Consider the following 27,844-nt stretch of genomic DNA (forward strand, 5'->3'; position numbering starts at 1 on the left):
TGTAAGTAGTTTATTTTATTTTCTGATTCTCTTAGAAAATATGAATTAACACAATCTGACATATCACTCAAAATTGTTTAAAGTATATAAATGTGTAACAAACTATCCTTTTCCGAACTGATTGCACAACTGCTTTCTCAAAAGCTGATTTATGCTTTCTTTGATCCTTATGCTTAAAACAGCTATACTCTAAAGGCCTGTTCAGAACCAGTTGATCTGCGAACTAACTAGTCTGACCCACTTGAAAACATGCCGAGATTTAACTGCTCTGCCCTCCAGGGACTGCACATGGGAGGTGGGAACCCACTGTCAAGTGGGAGCCATATCTGATCTATGTACTACTTAGTCTGCAGATCAAACTGGTTCTGAACAGGTCCTAAAAATGCAGTAGCTGTAGATATTATTGATGATACAGAACTAAATAAAATTACAGCAAGTCCTCATTTTTGTCAATTCAACACCACTAAAACGGCTGATAGAATCTCGTAAAACATTGCCATGATAATAAGTTTTGAATCATACAAATTGATTGTAAAATGGTGCAGGTATGCAGTTTTATCTTATTAATTAAAATGTGCAACATAAGTATCAAACCTCTATTAAATGGTTTGTACCATAGCCTCATTTAAAAATCCTTTCATATCAAAAACTTCATGAACACTACTTTTATCACAATTATTTTTTTCTTGGCAGCACAATTTTAATATGAACAATGCAATTAGAACATAGACTGTGTTGACATGCTGCAACTGAATGTTCATATCTCTGCCCAGCAATGCTATGCTGATACCATTGGTGCAACTCCCAGCTCTTTGGCCAAATCTTCCTATAATACAATAAAAGAAATATGTCTCAAATCATAACAATCATGAACGATTTATAAATAATTAAATAATTTCCTCTACTTAACTCAAAATATCTAAAACACTTGAATATGAAGACATACTGATAACTATGAATAATACATAAACTGGAAATAATACACTGTAAGTTTAAATATTAACCTGTGGTCCATCATCACTTCACAAAGGATGCATATATTATTATTAGCAGGTGACGCAAAGACCTTGTATTCTAAATATTGTGTATACAAACTAAAGCAATTGCTAATGGAATTACTTTAACAAAGGTTAAGAATTTAAAAAGAGAGGTAAAAGCATATTGTGATACAGATTGTTAAAAACAATCCAGCCAGCCTACCAGATAAGCAATTTGGTTTGGATGGTATCTTATCCCACCTTCCCTATCACATTGTGACATGTGTTTTCTCTCAGGGTCCCCAGCAACAAGGACTTCACTCTCACCTTCTGCCTGGAGAGCAATAATAAAAATATGTGAGAGACTGCAAAGAAATGTTGGCACCCAATAAAACCTTGTTAATTTTTTAAAATAAGATGGTTTCCACAGCAAATAAAGAATAACTTCATAGTTACACATAAAAAATTGCATTTAAACATAAGCTTACTGTTGTTTCTCATCAATGAAACAATGTCTAACAATGTCCTGGCTTGGAATTTTCATTACTCGGCAAGGGGGGGGGATACTAAATTGGAAAACTGAGAAGGCTTGGATTCAACTATTGATTGTTTATATCCCTTACAAACATCTTCCTAGTTAGACATGCAAATATACTTCTTTGCAGGTATAATTTTTTCTTACTGGTTCTAGATTTCTACAAGTATCCATCAATTCCTGCATCCTGTCAGTAAAGCCACTTGCAAAGTTCTCTGGGTTTATTGCTATAAAACACTGCCCCTAAAAAAGGAAAGAAACTACACAAAGTAAGCAAACAAATAAAATGACACCGCCTTTCTTCTTTCCAAAAACACCCTTTAACACAAAATATAAAGAAGCTCAAAACTTCTGATTATGATGTCTTTCATTGCTACAGTGAATCTTACAATCCAACCATTTTCTATTAATGCCTCCTTGAATGCAGTCCCCTTTTCTGTATGGACTGGCGTATCTATAAAATGCTAATCTAAACCCACCACATAATGAACTTACCAGATTGGCAACTCTGTCAGTTTTCATCCATTTGCGAATATTTGGACCCCACTCTGCACCACTGAGAATTCCACAGAATATTTCCACCAACATGGCCAGCCCATACCCCTTATAGCCACCTAAAATATAGGAGTATCTTAATTTACCCATTTTTGTCGTGTGTGGGGGGTACAAGTAACAATGCAACAAGCAAATGAAAGCTATGTGGTTCAAGTAAACGCATAACAATAGCTCATACTGATACTTCTTACCACACTCTTCTGATCCTCCCAATGGCATCAGTCCACCTCCTTCCAAAACCTCATCTGGATTGGTGGTTTCCTACCAAAATGTGTAATATACCCCATGTTTTCATTTGAATCTACACTTGCATTCCTAAATGCATCCTGACAATTTAATTTCTCAGAATTCCAATTGATCTATTATACAAATGCACATCATCCAAAGTTTAATACTATAATGTTAAAATACAGAACTTGATTATACTTTATATCATCTTGTTCAGAAAATGTATAAAATGAGGAAAAAATGTTGCAAAACAAAAAAATCAAAAACAAAAATCTGTCTATAATTTGTATATTTGCTTTTACCTTTCCTGCCTGGTCTACACCCCAACCTTTTGGCATGTTTGTTCCTTTTCTTTGACAGATTTCGACCTGTAGTCAACAAACACAGTATAAGAATTTTTTCTATACATTGTGATTTGAATATTCTTATACAATTATAGTAATAAATAAATGTTAAATTATAAGATGATTATGAAAAATCATCTTGCAAAATATCAGAGTATTTCAAACATTATTTTCGCATCTTACAAACTATTACTTTAGATCACAAAAATTGACATTTCACTAACCATTACTTTAGATCACAAAATTTAATTGATTGTTATTCCTGGAAGGATATTCACCCCAAAGTAAAAACTTTTTTTCTTTTATATTGTGTTGTTCACACTTGCATGCTACAGTTTCACTTTCATATATGAATCAGTCACATTTATTGCTGTTTCCACATGATTTTAGTTTTACTTATGTTTTTACACTTCAATTAAATATTGGGCCAACCAACTGATATTCCACATGTATAACCACTTATAAAAATATATATTGGGTTTGTTGTACAGAATTTATCTGTATATTATAACAATTAGTCATCAGATGTGTGGAACATTGGTAATGGCATGCAGTAGTTACTGGGTAGGCAGGCCCGAATTTACCTTTCCATAGGCCACAGTGGTGGTAGCCATGTCTAATACAAAACTATCCCCTTCTTTTCCTGGGGCAGCCAAAGTCAGTGCATTTGTGCCCAAATGGGCCTATTTAAAATATAATCATTTGATTCATAAAGAGATTATTCAAATCATGCCCATTTCTAATTTTGTTTATAAGCAATCCAGCATTCTCATGAAAAAATCCTTCTATTCTTGACATTATACATGTATATCAGTGTACATGTTTTTCTGATGGTAGGGTGCCAGAAACTGAAATAAAAAGGTGGGGGTGGGGGGCAAAGCAACAGAGCATGCATGTAACTCTACCACATTTTTCTGAAACACAAAAAAAAAAAAAAATCAAACAAATGAATCAAAACACATAAACTAAACAAATCAGATCACAGCACACCAACCAAAGTCCTCTATAAAGGCTCCTCTGTCACAGCAATCAATATTTATCTCACCTTCCCAACTGCAGCAGTGGAAGTTGCCATATCAAGCACAAAACTGTCTCCATTCTTGCCTGGAGCAGCAAGAGTTATGGGGTTAGTTCCTAAAGTTGGCTATTGTAAATTAAAGGAGAAAGTAAATAGAAGGTCATTATCAAATTTATGATTCTAACATATTTATTACATACTCTTTAAAACTGTATAAACAAAAGAATTTCCATTTAATTTTTGGAAAATAAAATCACAACCAGACATACCATGTATGTTGTAAAGGAAATATGGTATTATGGTAATGACTCGATCTTTTCCATGGGCAAAAATTATCAAATTTTCAGATACATCATTTTAAAATCATAAAAATTCTATTTTGTAACATTTATGGTGCTTTTGCTTTTAATGCATAGAATAGAACTATAAGGTAGTCTGCTTTTCAATTTTGTTGTTACCACTCAATAGAATTGCTCTTATTTTAAGAAATTAAGACTTAAAAAATACAGCATCTGTTAATTTCACAATTTTCCCCATTGAAAAGATCGAGTCATTACCTTATTCCAAGGAAATGAGAATTTCTTCATCTCACTATCATCAAATCATGAAAATAATGCGTCACAATAAATTCGTTAATATATTAAAATAGGAAATGATTATGACAATCATGTTTAATACTCACTTTCTATATAATTACTGCCAATTTATGACACCTTGTTCATCATCTACATAAATATTCTGCTGTAAAAGCCACTGACTACAATTTACATTGGAAAACGTGTCTTCTTTTGTTTTATAAAATTATGTTGAAATCTTGACAGATCTGTTAGTTACCATAATGATGACATGTTATATTGTTAAGTTAAACAGCTGAATAACATAGATGAAGGTTAAACAGTTAAACAAAAATTACTGCAATGATTTTAAAACAAGGCACCGAAGCTGTCAAATGTACAGACAAAAAGAAAATAATTAAATAAAAAATAGGATAATTTGTCAACTTTGTTGCAATATTATTTTAATACATATTTTTTTAAAAATTAGTGTGGATTTTTCTGTTAAGCATTACAATGCTTATTCAAGTTTAATAGTAACTATGGGTGTATCTTTGCCAGTTTTTCAGATATGAATATAGTAGTATCTGTTTCAGTTGTAGAGATATAGGGGCTAGTAAATGTGTGAAGTGCATTTCATGTAGAAAAGTAGGTCAAAGGTAAAATTCCAGGTGAGATTAATATGCCCAGTATATGATTTCCTATTCAAGTTGAATAGTAACTACGGGTCTATCTCTGTTATTTTTGGAGCTATACAGGCTGGAAAATTCAAAAACTGCATTTCATGGTGAAAAGTAGGTCAAAGGTCAAATACAAGGCCACATGCCTATATATGGGTTGCTGTATTCAAGTTTAATAGTAACTATGGGTGTATCTTTGCCAGTTTTTCAGATATATGGCTGGAAAATTAGCAACGATCAGTTCAGGGTGAAAAATAGGTCAAAGGTCAAATTCAAGGTCGCATTAAGATTGCCAATGTGTTTTTAAAGGAGACCACAAGTGTCATTTCTCACCATAATATTGCAGCAAATCAGCACAAACAAATATTTTTCCACAGAAAATTAAAATTTTTACAACATTTTGGCCACTTTGACCTTGAAATATAGGTCAAATGTCAACTCCAAGCTCATATTTGAAATCTTCATATATAACTTTCTGACAGACTTCTATAGTAACTTTTCCAATAATTCCAATGGTTTGGGAGATATTTAGCATTTAATTTTCAAAATATGCTTTAAAAGTAAAAAAAAAATAACAGCATAACCTTTTAAAAAATGGTCTGATTTTCAAACTCGACCTGTATTTTATGAATATTCAGTTCTGTAGCTCTGGTTTTACACTTAGTGTTATCTCTGATGGCGACAGACCCAGGTGACGGCTGTATGTACAAACATAATGTGTCTGTACATAAAAATACCACATACCTTTTTGGCTCTAGTTGGTACTTGTAATGGTGAAGTGTTAGTGAAAGACATGCCCTAAAAAAGAATAAAAAAGCTCACATCAATATGCAGACAAGATGTTTTGAAAAAAATAAAATGATGAATATAATGACTTTAAATAGTTGCACAATAAAGTTTATTTGGGTAAATATAGAAAACAGAAACACTGAAGATTTTCACTCGCTATCTTTTTAATAAACAATTGAAGTTTCATTTTTCAATAGCTATAGAAAAATTAACTGAGATTTACCACCAATATTTTGTCTGCTGACAGTCAGACTTTATCAGGAAAATGGGGGCTTTAATAGGTCATTTTGTCCATACAAAATGTTCACATTTGTTCTGAGAAACAATTTCAATTCAGAAACAAAAAAGTGAATTTGGCTGTGCCTGTCTCCTACTCTGTAAGCTTGTTCCACTAATATTTACTCACAAGGGAATCTTCAATTTTTCTTTGACTATGCATGAAAAAAAGTACTAAGCCAAATAAAAGCTACATGTAGTACTTTAGAAAACTCAGAAAACACTGTCCCATCCTTATGATGACAGACAAATGTACATGTAGATATGGTTCATACAGTATATAGCCAAAGAGCAAATAATATGCATAATGAGGATGCCATAAGTACTTTTTTCTTCATGCCCATTGTCAACTTCAATGTGGAATTTTGTTTAATCTAAACACATTTCTTTATTTGGATATTTTAAAGCTTCTCAAATATAAATGTTTCATCAAAAAGTGTCAACAAAATGTGCAACTTTTAGGTTGATCTGTTTTTGCAACAAACAATGTCTCTAGATTTTACAATGCATCTTACTAATTGTCTATTTTGACCTTAATAAAAAAGGTCAATGGTCAAGTCTACAGTCACATTGGAAACACACTGCACTGATGTTGAATCTTGGTCAGTGCACACAATGACTGGCAAAAAGTATATATTCTAATATAAAAGGTGTTGGGTAAACTGTTATCTTAATTTCTTTTGGTCTAAGTAAATGTAGATGTGGCAAGATTTTTTTTAGCAAATTAAAATCCACATTGCTTTCAGCTCTGTAAGCTTGTGGTACTAGGACAAAATATGCTACTGGTATTACCATCATTCCCTCTTCCAATGCTTGCAAACTGTAAAACCCAGCAATTCCATAGTGGTTAGAACCTACAAGAACAATGAGATCATAGCTTGGCTGATGAAATACAGATTGAGGAAGCAAACGGAAAATTTAAAGACATATAAAAAATTATTTTTCAAATAAAATAGTGATAATTTGTTGATTGTTTTTTCAAAATCAATTCAGAATTGGATATATTGTGCATATCTTTTCCAAATGAGGACATTCAGTCTTGATTAAAGTTAAATGTTGGCTGGGATGAAGCCGAAGAGGTGGGTTTATATGGATTATCAATGTGTTTACCTTTAAAAGAAATTACTGATAGAACCACAGTTGGCTGTTAAAAGCAGTCAAAATTGCTAGGTACCACGAATAGGTTTAATGACTCCATAGAACAGAGGGCCAAAGAGAAAAAGAACCTACCTCTGGCAACTACCCATCCAACTCCAGTTTCCTTAGCTTTCTGTATTGCTATCTTCATACAGTAGTTTCCAACAACTGGGCCCAATACATTCTGCCCATCCACCAGAGCTGTGGCCGCCGATTCTTTTACTGTTACCGGTTCCATATCATGAACTGTGATGCCAGACTTTATGTCCTTTACATACATATCTGAAATATTATTAAGGACTGAAAGGTTTTTTCTGATAACAATAAATTTCATTAAAATAACATATAATAATAGCAAATAAACAAAGTAATCTTAATTATTTTTTTTTTTTTTTAAATTAAAAATACAGTTGTTTCATGTGGTTTTAAGATTCAACAACCGAGTGGGTACACGCCCCCCGGGTACAGTACTGGTACGTACTAGAAGTACCACCTCTAAACACCCGTCTTTCTATTCTAAGTTAGTCTTTCTGTATAATAACATACAGTGCAATATTGCATATACACTTCATTTAACCACTTATAAATGAAACAGGGATATTCATGTCCCTACGTAGTCGGTTAATTCCATGGCTATAATGTCCTCGGTAGTCGGCTTTAATTAGGGCATCTGCCAGCTGACTCGCGTGCTCCTTTTTTGTACCAACTGTTGCCATGCAACGTTCTACAAAAGGCTTGATCTCCGTGAATTGGATCAACTTCCATCCCTCCTCTGATGCACTAGAAGAAAACCTTGTTTTGGGGTTATATGTTCTTAAACGATGTAAAAAATTCATACAAAATAAAAAATTTCTGCCCCTTCCAACCATGTTGGAATTCCCTTTTCAAGGACCAATCAGAATATGTTACTAAAAAAATTATGAACTTTTTTCATAAGTTTTATTTTTGTCACCAATAAACATAGGTCATGGACATTGACACTGTGAAAGAACTTAGACTATAGTTCTTTTGATTTCGATATTAAAGAAAACCTCTAAACGAGAAAAATTGACTGAAATACTAACTCGCCTCGATCTAAAATGACCTAGACAAGTGCGTGATGCAGCATACACTCCGTGAAATAGCCTCTTGATCGAAAGCATATTATGTATCAACGCTGCTTAAAAGCGAGGTTACCTTCTATTTGGATTTTACACGAGAAAAGTCGATGGCATAATATTTTACAGGAAAATCGTGTTCAAGGTAAAACGAATAATGTTGTGCCATTCCATTTGGACGCACATGGTGCATGTAAACTTTCATCATGGCTCTTTTCACTGGGTTACAGATTATAAAGTCTTACATGATAAGTTATAACGTTTTAAAGGACCATATAATTACATGAATACTGTACATGCCTGGCAAAGCAGAAACCGACCGGGTGCACAACAATCGAGGCTATAATGGACACCGCCTACTGAACGGCTCTAAGCAGATACATTAATTCTTTCTTTGTAAAACTGTGGCAGTAATATCTTAATTTAAACTTGGGTGAAAACGACAACCAATCTTGTCTATCGTTATCTACGTGAATATTTAAGATAAAAGTCCACCTACCCCTTAGTTGCCATTTTATGTCGCCGCTCCTGTTCAACTTGGTGTACACAGTGTGGACAAAGTATCTGACATACTGACCTAAATCTTACCTTGCGACTTTATCTGTAAGGTGCTTTTGTTATTGTATTGCTTAAAGTGTATAGTTTTGAGGCAATCTGTCTTTTCCTGTCATCAAATATCTTCAAAGCTTCTAGTGAAATTTAAGTTGTACCCAACTTGAAATAAAATTTAGTGTATTGATGATTTGTATTGAAATGCATGTATTGACCCATTAGAGCCTGCGTCATCAAAACAAACGGCAGCCATACTGGAGGGAGACCGGAATCGTCTGCTGCGCATGAACAAGCCATGTCTGTAGTTCAGTTTTCGTTTTCTGTATTTTTTTCATATTTAACCGAGCAAAATGATTAATTACTGCAGGGTATTTGATCGAGAGAAGGTAACTTACTTTACAAGCGTTCACAGACTGCCTGCAGTGGTAAAAATCCATGGTGAAGGAACTAAAACCATAAACGGAGGAGAGACGGCGAGGTGGCTTTGAATCAAGACTCTTCGGAAAAGTAAAGGATAAAACTAATTTATTTTATAGCAAAGAATGAAGAGCCAACTGTGCAGATTTACCATAAAAGAAAAAACAGTAGAACACCAAAGACCTAGGTGTGTACGTTTGGGGCGCACGTATATATTTAAAGTAGTGCCCAAAAAGTGTGGATGGAGAGTGTGTTAATTTGTTAAAAAGTGTGGAAATACCCAGACAGGGTTTCGACTTTTATAATGAAGACTCACCTATTGCCTTGGGTGTAATTTGTTATCAGTTACGGTGCTCTCTAGATTTTATCGGCTGTCACCTACATGTACCTCTTTTATACCTGGTTAGCATTATTCCCAATTAGTGTCAAGGCTATATTTGTACTGTACACAGCTGAGCTGGGCCAATTAAATCAATTACCTGTATGAAGTGTATTTGGAAGTTAGTGGCTTAATTTTCGATTTGGTGTAGTGATAAGAGTAATTTTATTTTGCAAGTAAATTCTACCTCAGGTGTAATTGACATATAACTTTAATAACCTCATGAAATAATTTTGCACTTTCCTCTGTAAAAATGTTAAATTCTGCTCCTTTCAACTGTAATGTTGTAAGTTATAATATGAATAAAAATCATTATTGTTATCTTTCTATTAATTTAGATTTACATGTAGGAAATTGATCAGGCATTTCCCACCAAGCCACACTGATTGGGTGCAAGTAAATTATTAAAAAAAAAAAAAAAAAAAAAAAAAAAAAAAAAAAAAAAAAAAAAAAAAAAACGGAAGCTTTTGATGACAGGTACAAAAGGCAGCTAGATGACACACAAGGTAGAAGCAGCAAAAAATATTCCTAGATCTCTGTGACCAGCTGAGGAGACAGGATCTGAACATCAGGAGAGTGAAATCCAGTGCATGACAGGAGTTATTTAATTGAACTCAGCATTTCATGTTCACTTTTATTCATACAAAATGTGCACTTTTCCTATATGTTTAAGCAAATGGTTGCAGAAATCAATTCATGAACTGAATTATTATTTTACATTGGACATCATAAATACATGATTGTGAAAAATGCCTTGCTTCTGTGAATGACTGAATAATAATAAAATCCTAACAATGTTGCTTATATGAATGGTTGCATTCATGGTGAATATTAAACTCTCTCAAACAACAGTCTCGTTACATGTACTTTCTAATGAACCAAAATGAAGTACAAGAATGCTGAAATAATTTAAAAAGTTGATGATGGTATAGAGCAAATGTTCTGCATACTTTACTTCTGTACTGTATAAACAATAGCATCTGAAAATCCCCAATATAGTTAGGCTTTACATTAAAAAAAGAGAACAACAAATACCTGATATTGCAGTTTTAAAGTTAATTTAAAATACATGAATTTTGTTCACTGAATACCTAGCAAAATATTCTCAATGCAAATGGTATATAAAATTTTATAAAATCAGTTTGATACAATACTTTTTATGACAGTAGATGTATTTTGAAAACTTATTTACAACACAACTCACCAGCTTTATTTTGATACAAAGGACACGTCTTTTTCATCATTGACACAGTTTCTATTGCTCCATTGATATCAAGTGTATAGTCCCATGGCAAATTCCCATTCTCTTAGCCCCACTTAAACTGAGGTTTGAGGATATTTGTAGTGCCTAACAAATGCTTCTGTGAATGACTGAACTAATAATAAAATGCTAGCAATGCTGCTTATATGAATGAACAACAGTCTTGTTACATGTACCTACTTTCTAATGAACCAATATGAAGTACAAGAATGCTGAAATAATTTCTGACAGCTTCACGATGTAAAGATAAGTCATAACTAACAGAAATATTTCATGTCATAAGACAATCATACATTCTTCCTTGAATCCACAAGGGTTTATCCTAATGATCAGCTCAAATGTTTTATATCTATCCTTTATGAAAACAGTTGCTTCTATTTATGGTTAAACTTATGATTACACATTAAACTCTCTCAAACTATAACTGTTATTACCCAATGAACAAGAAAAATGAAGTACAAGATAACTGAACTATCTTCTGACAACACGATGTTGGGTAAGTAGCATTTAGTAGGATTTCACGTATTTAGACTGTCTTGAGTTCATATCGGTCGATCCCGCTGATCAGCTGAAGCCTCAGCTTGTATATATCCTTTTCCCTTTGGTGTCCTTGATCGTGATATGAAGTTTACTTTATTTTATTTGGTTTACCTATATTTACGCTACTATTCCCCGTCGTTCATTCCCTCCAGCATGGCCGCGGGACTAGTGTTACGGAGCAAATATGACGTCACTGTAATCGGTTAATATTGTACAAGAACCTGGTAGGTTCTCCATCCTTATGTGGAGACTGTCCTATATGCTATTGACTGCTTTCCATCCATTGAGAAGAGAAATATGTCCTTGATTGATGAAAAAACATACATATTGATCCAAAAACTGTTCACTCAGGAACTTATGCCTGGACTTTATTTTTTTTAAGTACATAAAGCTTATGCAGGATCAATTATTCCAAAGGTGTCATGATGTGAAAAAATATATAAATAACTAATAGTATTTAAATTATATAGAATTTTATGTGTTCACAAATCCATGCACTCGTTATTCCATAAAAACATCTCAGTGTGCTGCTTCTCCATTAATTACCCAAATGGCCTAATACTTTGCTGTAATACCATTTTGACTGGCAGACTTTCAGAGTAATGGCATTTTGGAGTTATGGATCTTAGAAATTATAGTAATTCATAGTAATAGGACTGGTCCACCCTCACCCCCAATTTGAAGTACTGGGTCACAGCAATACTAATGGAATGTGTGTGGATGTTTTCAAGTAAAAAATTTGAAACTACTATAAATATTTTTAAATAATTGAAATTCCATGTTGTGTCAGTAACGTACTTACATACAACCTATTTTAATCTATTTTCAGACACTAAGAGGTTCCTGACAAAATGTCAACAAAGGACCACCTTAATTTTAAGTCACCGAACCATGCGGAAGACCTACTGAAAAAACTCCAGGAGTTGTGGTGCAATGGAAGGTTCTGTGATGTACAGCTGGCTGTCCAGGAGAAGCAGTTTAGTGCACACAGGAATGTGTTGTCTGCCTGCAGTCCATATTTCCAGGCCATGTTTGCTGGGGGGCTGGCTGAGGAAGGGATGGCCAAAGTAGAGCTGCATGAAGTGGATTTGGAGATTTTCTCTATTTTGTTAGATTTTATGTATACTGGTAAGTTTTTTGATGGTGCATTTTCATGTACAACTGTTCTAAATTGTACAGATTCACAGTCACTTGTTAAAGGAATATTGTTAATAAATTAAACTTATTAGCTAGATATCTAATAGTGCTCTTTATATGTATCATTCCAGGTGTCCATCATCAACTAGATTAGTTCAATAAAGTTGAAGATATACATATTTATCTATGACGGACACCAGATTTCCCTTGCCACTGTGTCAATAACCGAGTTAGATTTTCAGCCAAAATTTGTAGAGTCTTCAAAACAAACAGGATGCCCCAACTGCAATGTCCTGTGGTGGGTTGTGACTGGCAGTCACAGGACCCATGTTCACAAACTTTAAAAGCTCCCCAGGGGAGGAGACAGAGGACTTTAAAAAAGAGGAATGAGGACTGGCATATAAGTGACGTTTTATACATGCCCGTATAAAACTTCCCCTGGGGAAGGATATAGCTAGATATCTAATAGTGCTCTTTATATGTATCATTCCAGGTGTCCATCATCAACTAGATTAGTTCAATAAAGTTGAAGATATACATATTATAGTATATTACTATTTATTAATTAGTGAAATATATATAAGATGGTCTTGCTGATTATTGCAGTATTATTAGTCATAATGGTTTTAAGGGGTAATGTTATTTATGCAGGATATCGACAGAAGTTTTCATCCTTTAAAAGAAGGTGTGAAAGTTTGATGTATAAAAATTAAGAAGATGGAGACAATTTAGTGGAGGAGATGGATGTTGAGATCATCCCCTCTTTGTGCAATCTCTGTTGCCATATGAATACTTGGAAGTGATACAAATAGAACCATTATTGTAGTTGCTATATCTGGTACCATGTTTTAAGTTACATTGTATCATTTTTTAAATTTCTTCACTAAAAAACTTTTATTGATTTTCATAATTTTTCAGGTGAGGTAGATGTGAGGAATGATAACTGTCAAGATTTGCTGGCAGCAGCAGATATGTTTGGCTTGCCTGAGGTCATGACTGCATGCTGTGAATTTATGAAACAGCAAATTCATCCATCAAACTGTTTAGGTTTGTTTGCCTTACTCAACATACTAAGAATTTGGAAAAATCCAGTTACGAATATTTATTTAATAGCAACTGCAGATTGGCAAAACAAGATTTATTAATTGCAAATTTTATACACCTGTGGCAGATTGTATGATATTTTGGAATACTTGAATTGCAGGTATTTATGACTTTGCTGATGCACATGCTTGCCAGGATTTGAAGAAATACACTGAAAAATATATTCACAAACATTTTCTGGATGTAGTGAAAGAAGAAGAATTTTTCTTGCTTCCAAAAGAAACAGTAATCAAAATCTTCCAGAGTGAGGAACTCCGCATAGAAAATGAGTTTCAGGTCTTCTCTGCTGCAATGGACTGGATCAATCATGATATCAAGGCAAGGAGACCAAGTGTGTTTGATGTGCTAAACCCAGTGCGTTTGTCCATTATTTCACCAGCACAACTAGAGAAACACATCATCATGTGTGAAGATCTGAGTCTAAAAGTTGCTCTGAGAAAAATCATCCAAGACATAAAAACTGATAGAGATATAACCTCTTTTGGTTTAAAACCCCATAAGTTGAATTATTACCAAAAACATCATGTGCAGCCTCGGAGGTGTGCTAGAAAGATGATATATGTGATTGGTGGCTTCAGTCGCCTTCCGGGGGGAAGATGGAGTGACAGTCAAACCCTTAACACTGTAGAATGTTTTGATTCATTCAGACAACAGTGGAAAACAGTACCTTCCATAAAATTTTGCAGAAGCGGCCATGGGGTCACTGTCTTGGATGGCAATATTTATGTGATAGGTGGAGAAAGTGACTCCTTGATTTTTGACACAGCTGAACACCTTGATCCAGTGAGCAATCATTGGTCCATGCTGCCCAGTATGACGGTACCAAGGTGTGGGCTGGGGGTGTGTACAGTGGATGACTTTATATATGCCCTTGGTGGTTGGGTTGGCTCTGAAATAGGAGACACCATAGAGTGCTACAATCCCACACTCAATGTGTGGAGCAAAGTTGGAAAACTGGTGACTCTTAGATTTGCCATGGGAGTTGTGGAGCATGAAGGTAAGCATATATATGTGTCTTTAACATTTAACATGATGATAGTAAGGGTTTTTTGTGTGAATATGAATTCCCCTTTGAGCTTGCTCTATTTTTTTAACATTGTGATTACTCGTATGTTTTTGATTGTACCTGTGTACAAGTTTTTAATTGACATTTTTAATTTTTTTGGTATACATCAAACATCTTAAATTTTCATTATTGCCTTATTTTGTACAACACAACACTATAAAATATATTTGGTTGGATGTTGTCTAACATTTGAATTTAACTTATCATAATAATGAGAATAACTTTATTTCAGCACAACTACATATACAATGACTATGACCCAATATATATATAATTTTGTTAATAAAGTTAACAGAAGGATATATTGCTAGACTGGATAAGCATAAAACATTTTGCCTGTTAAAAGCTACCTTAGAGCTTGCATGCCAAGCAGTCTATAATTTTATAAATTATGTGTATTAAAGTACATGCACAGACATGACTGTATACATTGAGGAGAAGGTTCAGGATGAATAAGGAGAGCATTTGTATGTACAATTAATATTTTTATAATTTAATAATAATAAAATGATATTATAACACTACCTAGATTTGTCAACCAGGATCGGTCCATCTCCAAGGGGTTTCTCACTAAATTGCTTTCAGCTTAAGCTGCTTAGATGTCAGACACGCCTTCTGAAGCCGTTAAACAATAATTAATTACCCCCAAAATTAGTACATTAGGGTCTGGGAATGGTCCCTAAGACTGGGTTCCTACCTAGACTGATCTAACAGGATCGATCCATCTCCTAGGGTCTTAGATGTCTGGCACGCCTACTGAAGCTGCTTAACAATAATTAATTACCCCCTAGTTGATTGCAATTTAGCAAGAATCCCCTTGGAGATGGATTGATCCACAGTTGGTACAATAGGGTCTGGGAATGGTCCCTAAGACCCCATTCCCACAGATTTTAGATCGATCTATCCCTGTGGGGAGTCACTAGATTACTGCCGACTAAAAGCTGTAAGGGGGTAATTAACTACCGTGCACACTCGGCTGACATCAATTTAGCATGAACCCCCAGGGAGTTAGGTCGATCTAGATGGATGATTGCCAATAATTATTGAGCAGAATTCATGTATTTTTTACTCTACTTTAGAAATAAATAGTAGGCAAATGCAGTTCATTTAGTGATATCACCCTTGTCAAGTTGTCCTGTGAGTTCAAAATTATTCAAGATTCATTTGACAGGATTTCACAAACAACCATTTGCTGAAATTATTATCTCTCAGCTGAGTATGTTGGAGATTATAAAGATTTCAGTCTTTTAACACCCACAATTTACTGTTCTGAATGTTACAGCATGTATTTTTTTATATGCCTTAGATTTGTGTTTGATCTGACAGTTAATTCCAGGAAAAGCACTCAAAGTTGCATGTGCTATATGGCAATGAGCAACTAATGAAGTTTCCGTGTGAAGAGCTTTTAAAACATAAGTGGGATATTTTAAAGAGGTTATGATCGAATATATCTGGCTCATTTGATCCTAGAACCCATGTTTCAAGTATTTTTACGTTAAAGCATTGAAGAGACACAATACAATTATTAATGGAACATGTTTTAGTACATCCTGCAATATGTAGTATGGGCACTTAGAGATCCAGTATAGATAGGAAGTCATTGGTGTATAGTTATTAGATTTTGTTATCTTTGTGGTTATTGATTAGATTCTAATATAAGGGTGTATTTCCTGCATTTTATTTCCTTTGAGGATTGTGGGGGTGGTGTAGACCCTTATGTGCTGTACTTAATTAATTATCCTGAGTAGCTTAAGTAATAAGTACTGAACCACAGACATTTATTTATAGCAGATACACATGGTGTAAACTACATTATAACTCATACTTAGAGTGTGTCTAGCTTTGCCAGACAGTTTTTCCAGACTCATTTTTCCTTATTGAGTGGTGATTATCTTCTAAGTGTATTTTCTTCTAGGTGGTTTTATCCATTAGGAACCAACTTCCTCATATGCTGTAACAGTTGAGAGTGATTAGATAATATTTTCTTAGCAAAAAAAAAAAAAAAAGCATCTGTTCCATTACACATTTTAACTGTGTCAAGTTACAAAAAAAGAAGTCTAGCTTTCACAAGTTTTTGCTCATTTTAATCCCCCTGGATACAATGAAAGCTATTATTGACAATAGAGACAGTCGTAGACCTTTAAAAAGTTAATGGAATTAGTGAACAGGAGGATGGAGAGAGAGATGGGTGTAGTGGTAACTTTGGTCAAAATTAGTTTTCTATATTAGGACAGAAACATGAAAGGTGGCAACCTCCCTCCAGCCTTGACTGTAGTTCATCAGTTCAAAAATAAAGTCATAAACAGGAATTGTTTGCTTATCTTGGTAAAGGGATGCAAGAATTAAGTTTGAACTTGTTTCCATTATAATGCTGTGATATGTTGTTATGGTATTTAAAACACTAAGGTTGTTTTATGTTTTTATGGTCTATAAAACATCACAATTTATAAATGGCATTCAATTGTGTGAAGGAATTTACTACATGGAAAATTTTCTCTAGAACACGGAATGCAAATTGAAGATTTTGTCAAATTTCAAGGTAGTTAAATTTGTTTTTTTTTTATTGGTATTACATTTGTTCTATATGCAATCAAGAGCTGTGTATTTAGACATTTATTTACAGAACTGACAAATATTCATGAAATACAGGTCAAAGTCAAACATCATCTTGATTGGACCATTTTTCCCAAAGTAATAATTTTTTTCTTCCTCTTTTTTCTGCAGATAAAATGAAAGCCATTTCACCTTCTTCAAACTTACAGAACAGATGGATTTTCATAAAATACAGGTCAAGTTAAAAAATCAGCCTGATCAGGCCATTTTTTCCAAAAGTTATGGTCTTTTATTTATTCTTTTTTCAGCATATTTCATCCACTATTATACAAATAAAATGAAAACCGTTTTACCTTTTGTCTTTAAACTTACAGAACATAAAGTACAGGTCAAGTTTGAAAATCAGCCTGATCGGATCATTGACGATCAGTTATCGTGTATTATATAATAAAAAGTCAAAAATGGATAAACTCAAATCTTTGCAGTTTGTCATAATCAATCCCTCACAGAATCTCAGAATGGAGTAAATTGGACTTTTACATTGTTCTACTGATATTTTTTCCATCTTAACTTTGAATTTCCATAGGCCTGAAGACCTTTGCTAGTCACATTTTCTAAATATCTGTGTTACCTGCAGTGCATAATTTACTAATTTAATAATCGATGGTGATTATAAGCTGTTAAGCATTAAGTAACATTGCATCAAAACTGATAATAAGATTTTTATGTACTGCCACTACGAATGCTGTAAAAATAAAATTGTGGTACTTATTATTTTGTAACTTACAAGAATAATTGACATACAGCTCAAATTGGCAAACCAGCTTTATTGGATTATATTTCTTTCTTTGATGCCTTGTTTATTTTTACTGCAATAAGCTTCATTTAGTACAAGTGAATGTCTACATGATGCAGTTCACTAAGTTGGTGATTATATTTCCCAAAATTGTTCTGATAGTGGCATGATAAATAGGCAGTTACCAAGCCAACAAGGGTCCACTGCAATGATTTGAAGCTGGGCACTTGTGGGCTTCTGCAGAGTTGAGATTCACAATGATGTCATTGATATATAGTTTCTGCTTTAGAACATTTTGTTAAGTGGGCACCAGAAAAGTAAAAAAAAAAAATAATTTTTTAGCATCACTTTTAAAATAAAAAGTGTGATATTTTACAAAATACCCATGTGATTTTGTATTTATAGAAATTGACTATAGTGATGATTACCAGGGACTGGAGCTTAATGATGAGCATATCTAGTATGATAGATAACCTTCAACATTCATTGAGTGATTCTTCCAATTCCCAGGGCAGTCCTATAGTTTGAACATCTGATTGAAAAATGAGCTACTAATACCCATGATTCACTGGTAGTACTGAAATAGGTATAAGGTAATTGCTAGTGAATTTTGACCTACCATATTTTTAATGGAATAAAAGAATTTGTATCGTTACATGACATCATTATTGCCTTCAAAAAAAGCATGCACTTACATGAGTACAAACATGCACATGATGTAGTGGCAAGTGACATGTGCTGACACTCCTATTGAAGTTTTATTTTTGGATAAAAGGGAAAAATCAGTAAATTTGGAACTTATGGGGGCTTTCAGAACAGATGATCCCTGGATCAAGTAGAGCTGACCCCACTAGAAAGCAATGCTGGTAATCCCCTAATGATGTCCCCTCCTACCACATGTCCTGCCCTGCAAGGGCCTAGCAATTAAACCCCAGAGCCTAAATTTAATCTGTTTTTTAAATTGCTTGGTCCCTGCAGGGATTAGTGGCATTGCTCTCAAATGGGTTGGCCATATTTGATCCATGGACCATTTAATTTGGGATTATCTGTTCTGAATGCTGCCAAATATATACATGTAGTTAAGATTACATGTAGTTAAGGCAATTTGTTGTGCTCACTAATAAGAATAGATCAACAGTGATTAGTTGAATTTTTTTAACTCCTCGGCTGTTGCCTTTTTTGTTACATGTAGGTGCCTGACTGATTATTTCTGGAAAGACATTTTTTGTAGATAAACCAGTGACCTTTGAGATCAGTCTAACATGTTAGTACTAGTGCTTTGGCTATACATTATCTTATAATTTATAGAAAATTTGAGAGGAGTTCAATATCCTAATCAGCAACGCAGACACATAAGTTAGAGAATCATGTTTGGTAAAGACATAAAGACAGATATTAAAAGGTTATGAATGATCAAAACTCCCAGGTTTTTAGGGCCTTAATTTGGTTCTTATTGTGTGTGACTCAAATTCCCCATCAGCAAGCTTATGCTTGCAAATGAAAGAGTGCAGTAAAAGACCAATAGTTTTATACAGAGAGAAATACTGAGATACGAACATGTGATAGTTGGCATGATACTATGTATTAGATTTAATTATATTTTAATGTTTGTTTTACTTGCAAATTTCTTATCATGGCCAAAGACGTTCGTTAGAGGTTATTTTCACCTCACTTGGCATATACAGTACATGTAGGATGAGCAACGGTCACATGTCACTTCAAGGGAAATAACAAATTTTCAGCATTTAGCAGGTGGCAATAATTTCATTTCTTGGAAGGACTTAAATATGCCTTTGGACATAATTACAGATACAGGATTTCTTAATATAAATTATGAAGATTATTAACACCTGGTCTAGTTGATTCTGAATGATGTTTATGTGTAAGTTGCTGCATGTTACATTTCATATGGCCTTTTGTTGGATGACCTTTGTCCTATTTCATGAAAAAAATGTGGGAAGTTGGTTATAACTTTTGACTGAAATACTAGGCGGAGCATGCTTTGTGGCAGGTTTTATAAGTAGTACAAATGAAGATATTTGTCCAGTTTCACATCAGGAAATGAAAGGTTTTGAATTTATTGTTATTTCTACTTTAATAGAATACATTATGCTGCCATTCCTGTGGAAGATCCTGTGCTTCCCATATTGGGCTTGTCTCCCAAAAGAAAAGTTACTGTTGTCATACTCTTAATGAGTAACAGCAGATGATTAACATCCTTGGTCAGACATGTTTGATTTGTTTTACCTCTAAATTGTGAACAGATGTATGAGACATGTACCAGTACATAGCATTTAATATACATTTTGATTCAGATCCATATAATTTAATTATTATGCAAATGTTTTCCCCTAGGCTTTATTTATGTCCTCGGTGGAATGAGTGATTTGGGAACAGAAATGAAAACAGTAGAAAGATATAACCCAGCCACCAATGAATGGACAAAGCTTGCCAGCATGAAAGAGAAACGTGCCTACATTGGGGTGACTGTCCTTGATGAGTACATATATGCTGTGGGAGGCTGGAATGAACATCATGGTGCTTTGAAAACTGTGGAGCGGTATTATCCCAGAAAGGTACAATAATTTATTTTACTTTACTGATTTTTACATAGTATTGTTCAGCTTATTTTGTTGGGTTTATACCAGTCTTTATAAGATCTCCCTTAACAGCAGAAGTGAGTCCCAAACCCTTCACCTCAGTGTCTAATTCTTTGACTTATGTTGAGGATATGTTGCTTGTCATTAGGATCATAACATTCCAAATTGAAATGCATTTAACAGACTTGGGGGGGGGGGGGGGGGGGCAAACTATAAGTGATTTATAAAGTTTATTGCAATGAAGTGTGACACCTTCATTATAACTTCCAAAATAAACATTGATGTTATAGTGCAGTTTTTTGAAGTTGACATTTTACCCAATTTTTTACCATATAATACACATACCAAGTATGATTATTCCTCAGTATATTTATAAAAGTAACAAGATATTCTTGTTCTGATAACATATATATGAATATGTGTGAACTCTAGAACATGACAGACTTTATGGATTGAAAATTTACACTATTTCTCATTGCAAGATTAATGGAAACTTGTAAGAAAATTACTGATTGTGAGCACCTTTTTCTATGAGGATTCATGTATGTGACTGAAAATATTTTAAAGGTGTTATGTTGATCTAATTTTGAATGCCACCTTGTTATTGTTGACTAATTTTAAAGTCAATTTGTGCTTGCAATATATAATCAAAAACCAGTATATGTATCTTTTGAATATATATGACTCAAAGATTAATCCAATTAAAATTGCTTTATTATCTCATAATAATCGTCTGTCTAAAATGACATCTATTTCAGAATGAATGGACATCCCTCCCGACCATGTCTGAGCCACGCGCTGGTGCCTCAGTGGCTGCAGTAAATGGACTTGTGTTTGTGATCGGTGGAAGAACAAGTAGCAATGAGTTCACAGCTCCAGCCACCTTGGACACAGTGGAGTGCTTTGATCCCCATACCTGGACTTGGATTGAGATTGGTAAAATGCCCACAAGTAGATGTGAGGCAGGCATTGCTGTACTGTAGCACCAGCATTAATTACTTGATCTGGCATATTGTGTTTCACAATGGCGGGTCCAGGGCAGGGCTCAGACCCTTCTCTTTGCTTGGGAGGTGCCACCTTCTTCCCTGTTCCAAAATATTATAACAAGGAAAAGAGAAAAAGTATTTTCAGTCTTTGTGCCTGACAAAGACTGCTGTACTGTTTCATATTGGTCTTGCTTCACCTGGCATCACTTAGCAAAAACCTTGGTCCCCACCAGTGCTTTGATACAGTTTTGCACTTTCGGCAAAGCATTTCATCATCTGTGTTGTGCACTCAAACTTACAATAATAAATTCTACCATCAGTAGCTAAACTTCAGACTTATTTCACTTGAATATTTTTAAGTCTCACCTACAAGAGACTTTTATCGGGGAATGAGGATTTTTACCTTTTGTTGGATGAATCTATTATTGTAACTTTCAGTTATGCATTTTTAAAAATAACATATATGGAAAACTTTGCATAATTACAAATTTAGGCTGAATGTAGTCATTCAAAATATGATTAAATGATCATCTATTGTGGACTTGGATGATATCACGAAAAAACATAAAACTTGCTGTTGACTTGAAATTTTGTTTTATTGCCTTTGTTACTGAGGAAAAAACAATATGATCCTTTCAGATGAATCCTCATTAAAGTAAATAATTTAATTTAAAAGAAGTATATGTTACCAACTAGCAAATGTGTATGCTTGGCTGATGAACCAAGAATACTGTTATTTATCATTTAGGGGTCAGAAAAAAGGGAAATCAATAAGTCAAGCATTGATGGAAGAAAAATGTTTGAAGTTGCAAATTCAGTCCCCTCTCAATGTAGTTATAGAACATCAATTGGTGCTCCTAAAGAGAAAATTTATTTTAAAATATGGTAACTTGTTAAATAACTCAATGAAAATGATGATAACAATTTAACTTTGTTGTCAGTGAATGGTGGATTAAGCTATGTGATAATATTAAATTTAATGTATGTGCAATGGTGCAATTTGCTTTTTGCTGCATTATTTATGAACCCTAAGGGCAATCCTTTTGGATTGGTTTGTTCTCTGTTAACTTCCTATTTGTATGGAATTTTTTAACTTTTTGGCACCAAGATTAAAAAGATTTAAGCATACTTTTTCACTTACCTCTTGCACATGTAATCTGAGAATCGGAATACAATGCATACTGTTATATAAACCAGTGTCCTTTCTGTGTTCAAGGAAGACTACCATAGTAATATTCACCTTTCCACCAACTATGTTATGCATGCAGCATTCTGGTCTATACATGTGCACTGCTGTTTTCAAGTTGCAGCTTCTAAGTGCCACTGGATATTGGGCATGCAATCACCACCAGCAGAAATGGGTTGACCATGCATGCCTGTCATTATCTTTGGAAAGGTGAATTGTACTTCCTGCTGGTTGACAAATCTATGCTAGTATCTGAAACTTTGTTTGGATATATATAAATCATGTCTCAGAAATGAAATAGTAAAAAGTAAAGTTCAGTTCTTATATACTGCATTACATGTGTGCCTTAGCACAATTTTCAGTGGACGCCTGGTGGTCCTTTTTGGCACTAATACAGACTGGGTGTTTACACTCTCACCTCCCAATTTGGGATTTCTGTTCAATTATGGATGGCATGTTGCAAACACATCAGTAATAAGTCGCATGTTTTCTATGAAAACAAATAAGTTATTCCAATTTAAATAATTAAGAAATCATTGGGGACAGACTTGCTTTTACTTGCTAATCCTGTAATGGTCTCTCCGCCTCTGACACGCCTCCCCCTCGTTGTCCCTCGACCGGTTGAATTGAGCCGAGATTTAATTACTTTGCCCCAGCAGGGATGACGCGTGGGGAGGCGTGTGAGAGGCGGAGAGACCATTACAGGATTAGCGGTCTTCCTTTCATGTAGGTACGCCATGTTTAGGCCGTGGCCTTACTAGCACTCAGCTTTTCTCAATCTGATCAATGTTCAAATGAAAAATGAGGAATTTTGTAACAAAGGTTAGGTAAAATGCATCCATATTTGTTTTAATTATTTAAGCTAAAAGCTTACTTTAGAAGCAGAATTCTGGATTTGTGGCATTACAAATATAACATTATAAAATTGTGAAATGAATATAAATGTTTATTCAAGTCAACAAATTGTTACAAAAAGGTGTTTTGCTTACTTTTCAAGAAATATAAAGGAGATTCTGTACTATATACATATAATTATATTTACCACTACACCTGTACTGGACACTTTTCATCGCAGATATGTTGAACCATGCGTCTATAGAATTCACACTCCACATTTTAACCAAATTCCCTTTTGATATTTTCTTAGTATAGTAAGGGAGGTTAGGTAAAACTGTGTTCTGTCATTTAAAAACCATTGAAAGTGTCTAAAGATACTGTAAAGCTACATTCACAACAGCAGACCTACAAGTCCACGGATCAAACTATGGCCAACCCACTTGAATGCTTATTGGGTAATCCCTGCAGGGAATCTATGCAGTGGCTCTTAGGGGATAAGATTGCAGTCTTTAACTAGTGTGTGAGCTTTAAGTGGCTCACCATATTTGACTAGTTAGTCAGCTGTTCTGAGTGTGGCCTTAAACAACACTTGCTGTTCCCAGAGCAAGATGGATCTTGTAGTTTCTAGAGAATGTTTTCAGAACTGTAATACTTCCTTAATGGCCTCCTTTCTTTTGACCTGAATCTTTTCTTCAGACCAACAGGTTACATCCCTATACTTCCCTGCACCGATACTCCCCCGCACCAATACTCCCCCACATCGATACTTTCCCTCAGTATCGATGCAGGGAAGCAATGATGTGGGGGAGTAACGGTGCGCCTACATCAGCAATTTTACTGGGGATGTATCGATGCGGGGATCTATCGATGTGGGGGATTATTGATGTGCATAATACACAGAAATTTACTAAGGGGGGATAATTGGTGCAGGGGAGTATCGGTGCAGGGGAGTAACGGTGCGGGGGAGTATAGGTGCGGGGGAGTATCGACATGACCCCGACCAACACCACGTGGCAGTGAGAGTCAAATGCCAGAGGTGTCTGTGGCAGTTCTTTCATGTCATCTATACTGCTGATCAACATCTTAAAATGATCTGATTAGGCTAAATTGCTTACCTGGAATGAGTTCTACGTTCTGCTAGAGCAGAAGGGGCCACACAGCACATCTTGGGGACCAATTCCAGTTGCAGGATCTGAGGAAGCTGGTGATGCAAGCCACTACACTACCCCCTCTTCTGAATAAACATTCGGGGCATACTGAGACTGTTGTTGCTTCAGCTCACTAAACATGTTAAACAGCTTGCCATGGTGTGCCCTGCTTTGACCACATGGCATGGCCAGAGAGGGCCCTTGGCAAACATCCAGCACTGTGGAACTCTGCAAGGACCCTGAAAGTGGTGTAGGTGGATCAGCTGATCCCTCCTCCCCAGAATGCACTGGATGAGTATCAGGAAGGAGAACTGGGTGTGGTTCTCACCTGGCAACACTGCAGTACAGCACAAGGACCTGTGCTGCACTTCTCCAGCCTTTGACTCCCTCAGGCCTGGGGGACCATGCGGTCAATCCCCACCTCCCAGAGTGGTGACATCTGGAGAGGACAGGAGGGCCTCTTTGTGCAGATATGACGCGTCCCTCACCTGCTTCTTAAGGTGAAGCCCCATAGCTCGGCATAGGCTCATTTTTTTGAGAATGGGCAGTTCCTTGGGTCCTGGGCCAGATGTCATGTAGAACACTGCTGTTTGCCCCATGAGCCTGAATGGATAGCAGACTCATTGTCCCTGCCATTCACCTCTTCAGTGAGGAAGAGAAACCCCTTGCCCATACGCAGGGAGGCTTGATCTAGGTAGAAATGGGAGTCAAGCCCTTCAGGGAGGCTGGACAAATGACTGCTCTTCTCTTTGAAGGGAGTAAATGGGTCCCATCAATCAACTCTGAGGCTGTTCCAGGAGGACGGCCATCCTGAGCAGGAACCTCCAATGGAGGAGGGCATGTAGCCCATTGCCCCTGGCCTTGACCCGAAAAGGACCCTCTGAACTTCCAAATAAAATGCTACTTAACTCCCACATGGCCAGCTCCAGCTAGGGACTGATCTCCTTATTTCGCTGTGGGAAACCCAATGGCCCATTGTACCTCAGGAGCTGAACCAGGGTGGAATCTGGAATTTCAGCTCCTTCTGTTAACAGCAACCCTGCCAGTCAAACTGTCCAGAAAGATGTGAGGCAGGTGATTTACAAAGACCCGATTCTTCATTTTATGGCCACCACAGTTAGGAGCAGTGCAGCTGCCGCCGTCATGGTGACACAACACGGAGACGATGGTACCGCCACCTGCCGCTGTGCTGGCTTACCGCATATTGTTAGAGGAAGTGGCCACATCAGATGGAATCGCTTCCTTAGTGACTGCAGATTTAAGTCTCGAGTATCTACCATGCTCTGTCCTTCTGGCGGGCCGATATCTTAACTCCACCTACTATGTCCACTCCACCAGAGGACACGAGGAGTAGGGTGGCGGCGCCCCTTAGCATATGTCCCACGCCTCACAAGATGTCGCGCACCTCTCGTGAGACTTGTCTTGAGAGACAAGATAATACCTTAACTTTATAGGTAATATTTAAATAAGACATTTAAGGTAGATCTTGGTATAAGTAGGACAGGTGAAGGGTAGATTAGGCACCTATGACTCGGGACTTAAAAACTAAGGCAGTGGGAATAAAGCTGTTTGGATCTTCTCCATCTGTGAACATAAAATCGAACCTTACACCAGCAAGCAGAGTGGATGGTACACAGCATCTTGGACCACAATATCCCTTTCGCTTATCAAAATTTGGCAAAAAAAAAATGCATATTTTTCATTCTGGAATCAATTTGATCATGGAAGCTTTCCGTCAAATCCCCTAAAACCTTGACACAAAAAGTTCTTGAATATTCATTCCCCAAGCTACATTTATGCGTAGTAAACTTAAAATCAGTGCACTTTTTTAGCTAGGCTACGTTAGACCTCCGCTCTGCTGCCTCTGCAATTTGATAGTTGTATGTTTTTTTACAGTTTTTATGTAATTTTTGTTTGCCTTTCTTTCTGTAAATGTACTTGAAAGATGCCACAATGCTCTACCTCCAATAGAGCTGGTGCTTTTGGTGTTCTTCTCAAAGCACCAGCTCTATTGGAGGTAGAGCATTGTGGCATCTTTCAAGCATATGTTTGAGCAGTGATGTGATAGCCTGATCTGATACCTATAGTTTGAGGGGTATTGCAGTTTGTCTTATTTTTTCCGACAAGTGTCATTCCTCCCAATCAATGTTAGTATTTCCTTTCGTTCATCCTGAGGCATAGGTAATGAGTCTGACATCTTTGGAGGTGAAGGATTGGTTTTGTGCGATTCTCGACCTGAAAATTTTATTGACTGTTTTTGTCAACTTTCTGTGCAATCACGATCAGCAATGATCAAGAGGTGATCATATTTTTTAATAATATTTGTTTCATGTAACACAGGTGATAGTGCTGGTGCGTTAATTTGTGATACCAATAAAAAATAAAAGCTTGTGCTTCTAGTGAAAATAGTTCTCATTGCTCCTGCTTAATCACTTAAGACTGGGTTCCCATACCTAGATCGATCTAACAGGATTGATTCATCTCTGAGGGGTTTCTCGCTAAATTGCTTTCAGTTAAAGCGGCTTAGATGTCTGCCACGCCTACTGAAGCTGCTAAACGATAATTAATTACCCCCTAGCAGCTTTAGTAGGCGTGAGAGACATCTAAGCCGCTTAAGTTGATTGCAATTTAGTGAGGATCCCCTTGGAGATAGAGTGATCCACAGTTAGACCGATAGGGTCTGGAAACGGTCCCTTAGATTAACATATGCCATTATTGCAGTATCCTTTATTTTAGAAAAAGTGATAGAACCAATTAAGATTATTATTATAAAACTGCTTGTATGAAGTACAGCCTTAATTGATTCACGTTTGTTTTGTTGCAACTGCTCGTTCTGTTTATTATTTTTTTTCAAATTTTACAAATTATGAATTGCAGTAGCCAAATATTTACATTTCGACTATCTACAATAAAAGTCATTCCAGCCTTTTGTAATGAGGATATGAGCTTATTATTCATGCTTTTACATATCTAAACTTAAACTATCTTGAACACAAGGATACACAAACTTGCCGATAAGACGGGATAATTCCCCATGTTTTCAGAACTTTCGAAAATCCAATAACAAAACGGCTTATCCTGACAAATACTGT

General features: G+C 35.6%; 2 protein-coding genes across 7 annotated transcripts; one reads left to right on the plus strand and one right to left on the minus strand.

The window, feature by feature from the left end:
- Positions 1-8,878, minus strand: LOC106159668 (uncharacterized). 5 transcript variants are annotated; one of them, XM_087002499.1, is made up of 13 exons: positions 8,690-8,878; positions 7,707-7,873; positions 7,187-7,375; positions 6,749-6,810; positions 5,636-5,689; positions 3,685-3,783; positions 3,224-3,322; positions 2,598-2,663; positions 2,259-2,328; positions 2,008-2,126; positions 1,660-1,755; positions 1,201-1,311; positions 1-826 (listed from the first exon to the last, which is right to left on the minus strand). In XM_087002499.1, exons 1-13 carry the CDS (start codon positions 8,701-8,703, stop codon positions 779-781), a joined length of 1,194 nt encoding a protein of 397 aa, XP_086858625.1. In that variant the 5' UTR covers positions 8,704-8,878; the 3' UTR covers positions 1-778. The 5 variants fall into 5 exon arrangements, with proteins under 5 accessions (XP_086858625.1, XP_086858626.1, XP_086858624.1 ...); XM_087002500.1 differs by lacking the exon at positions 8,690-8,878 and adding an exon at positions 8,158-8,196; XM_087002498.1 differs by lacking the exon at positions 8,690-8,878 and having other exon boundaries at positions 7,707-8,007.
- On the plus strand, positions 8,195-27,690 carry LOC106165261 (actin-binding protein IPP-like). 2 transcript variants are annotated; one of them, XM_087002490.1, is made up of 6 exons: positions 8,195-8,335; positions 12,169-12,467; positions 13,395-13,523; positions 13,681-14,577; positions 20,351-20,571; positions 21,354-27,690. In XM_087002490.1, exons 2-6 carry the CDS (start codon positions 12,191-12,193, stop codon positions 21,576-21,578), a joined length of 1,749 nt encoding a protein of 582 aa, XP_086858616.1. In that variant the 5' UTR covers positions 8,195-8,335; positions 12,169-12,190; the 3' UTR covers positions 21,579-27,690. The 2 variants fall into 2 exon arrangements, with proteins under 2 accessions (XP_086858616.1, XP_086858617.1); XM_087002491.1 differs by lacking the exon at positions 8,195-8,335 and adding an exon at positions 8,474-8,793.
- The last annotated feature ends 154 nt before the right edge of the window (positions 27,691-27,844 follow it).

The sequence above is a fragment of the Lingula anatina genome, chromosome 1 (genome assembly GCF_051362555.1).
Source record: "Lingula anatina isolate TDL-2025a chromosome 1, LinAna3.0, whole genome shotgun sequence".
Taxonomy (NCBI): Eukaryota; Metazoa; Brachiopoda; class Lingulata; order Lingulida; family Lingulidae; genus Lingula; species Lingula anatina.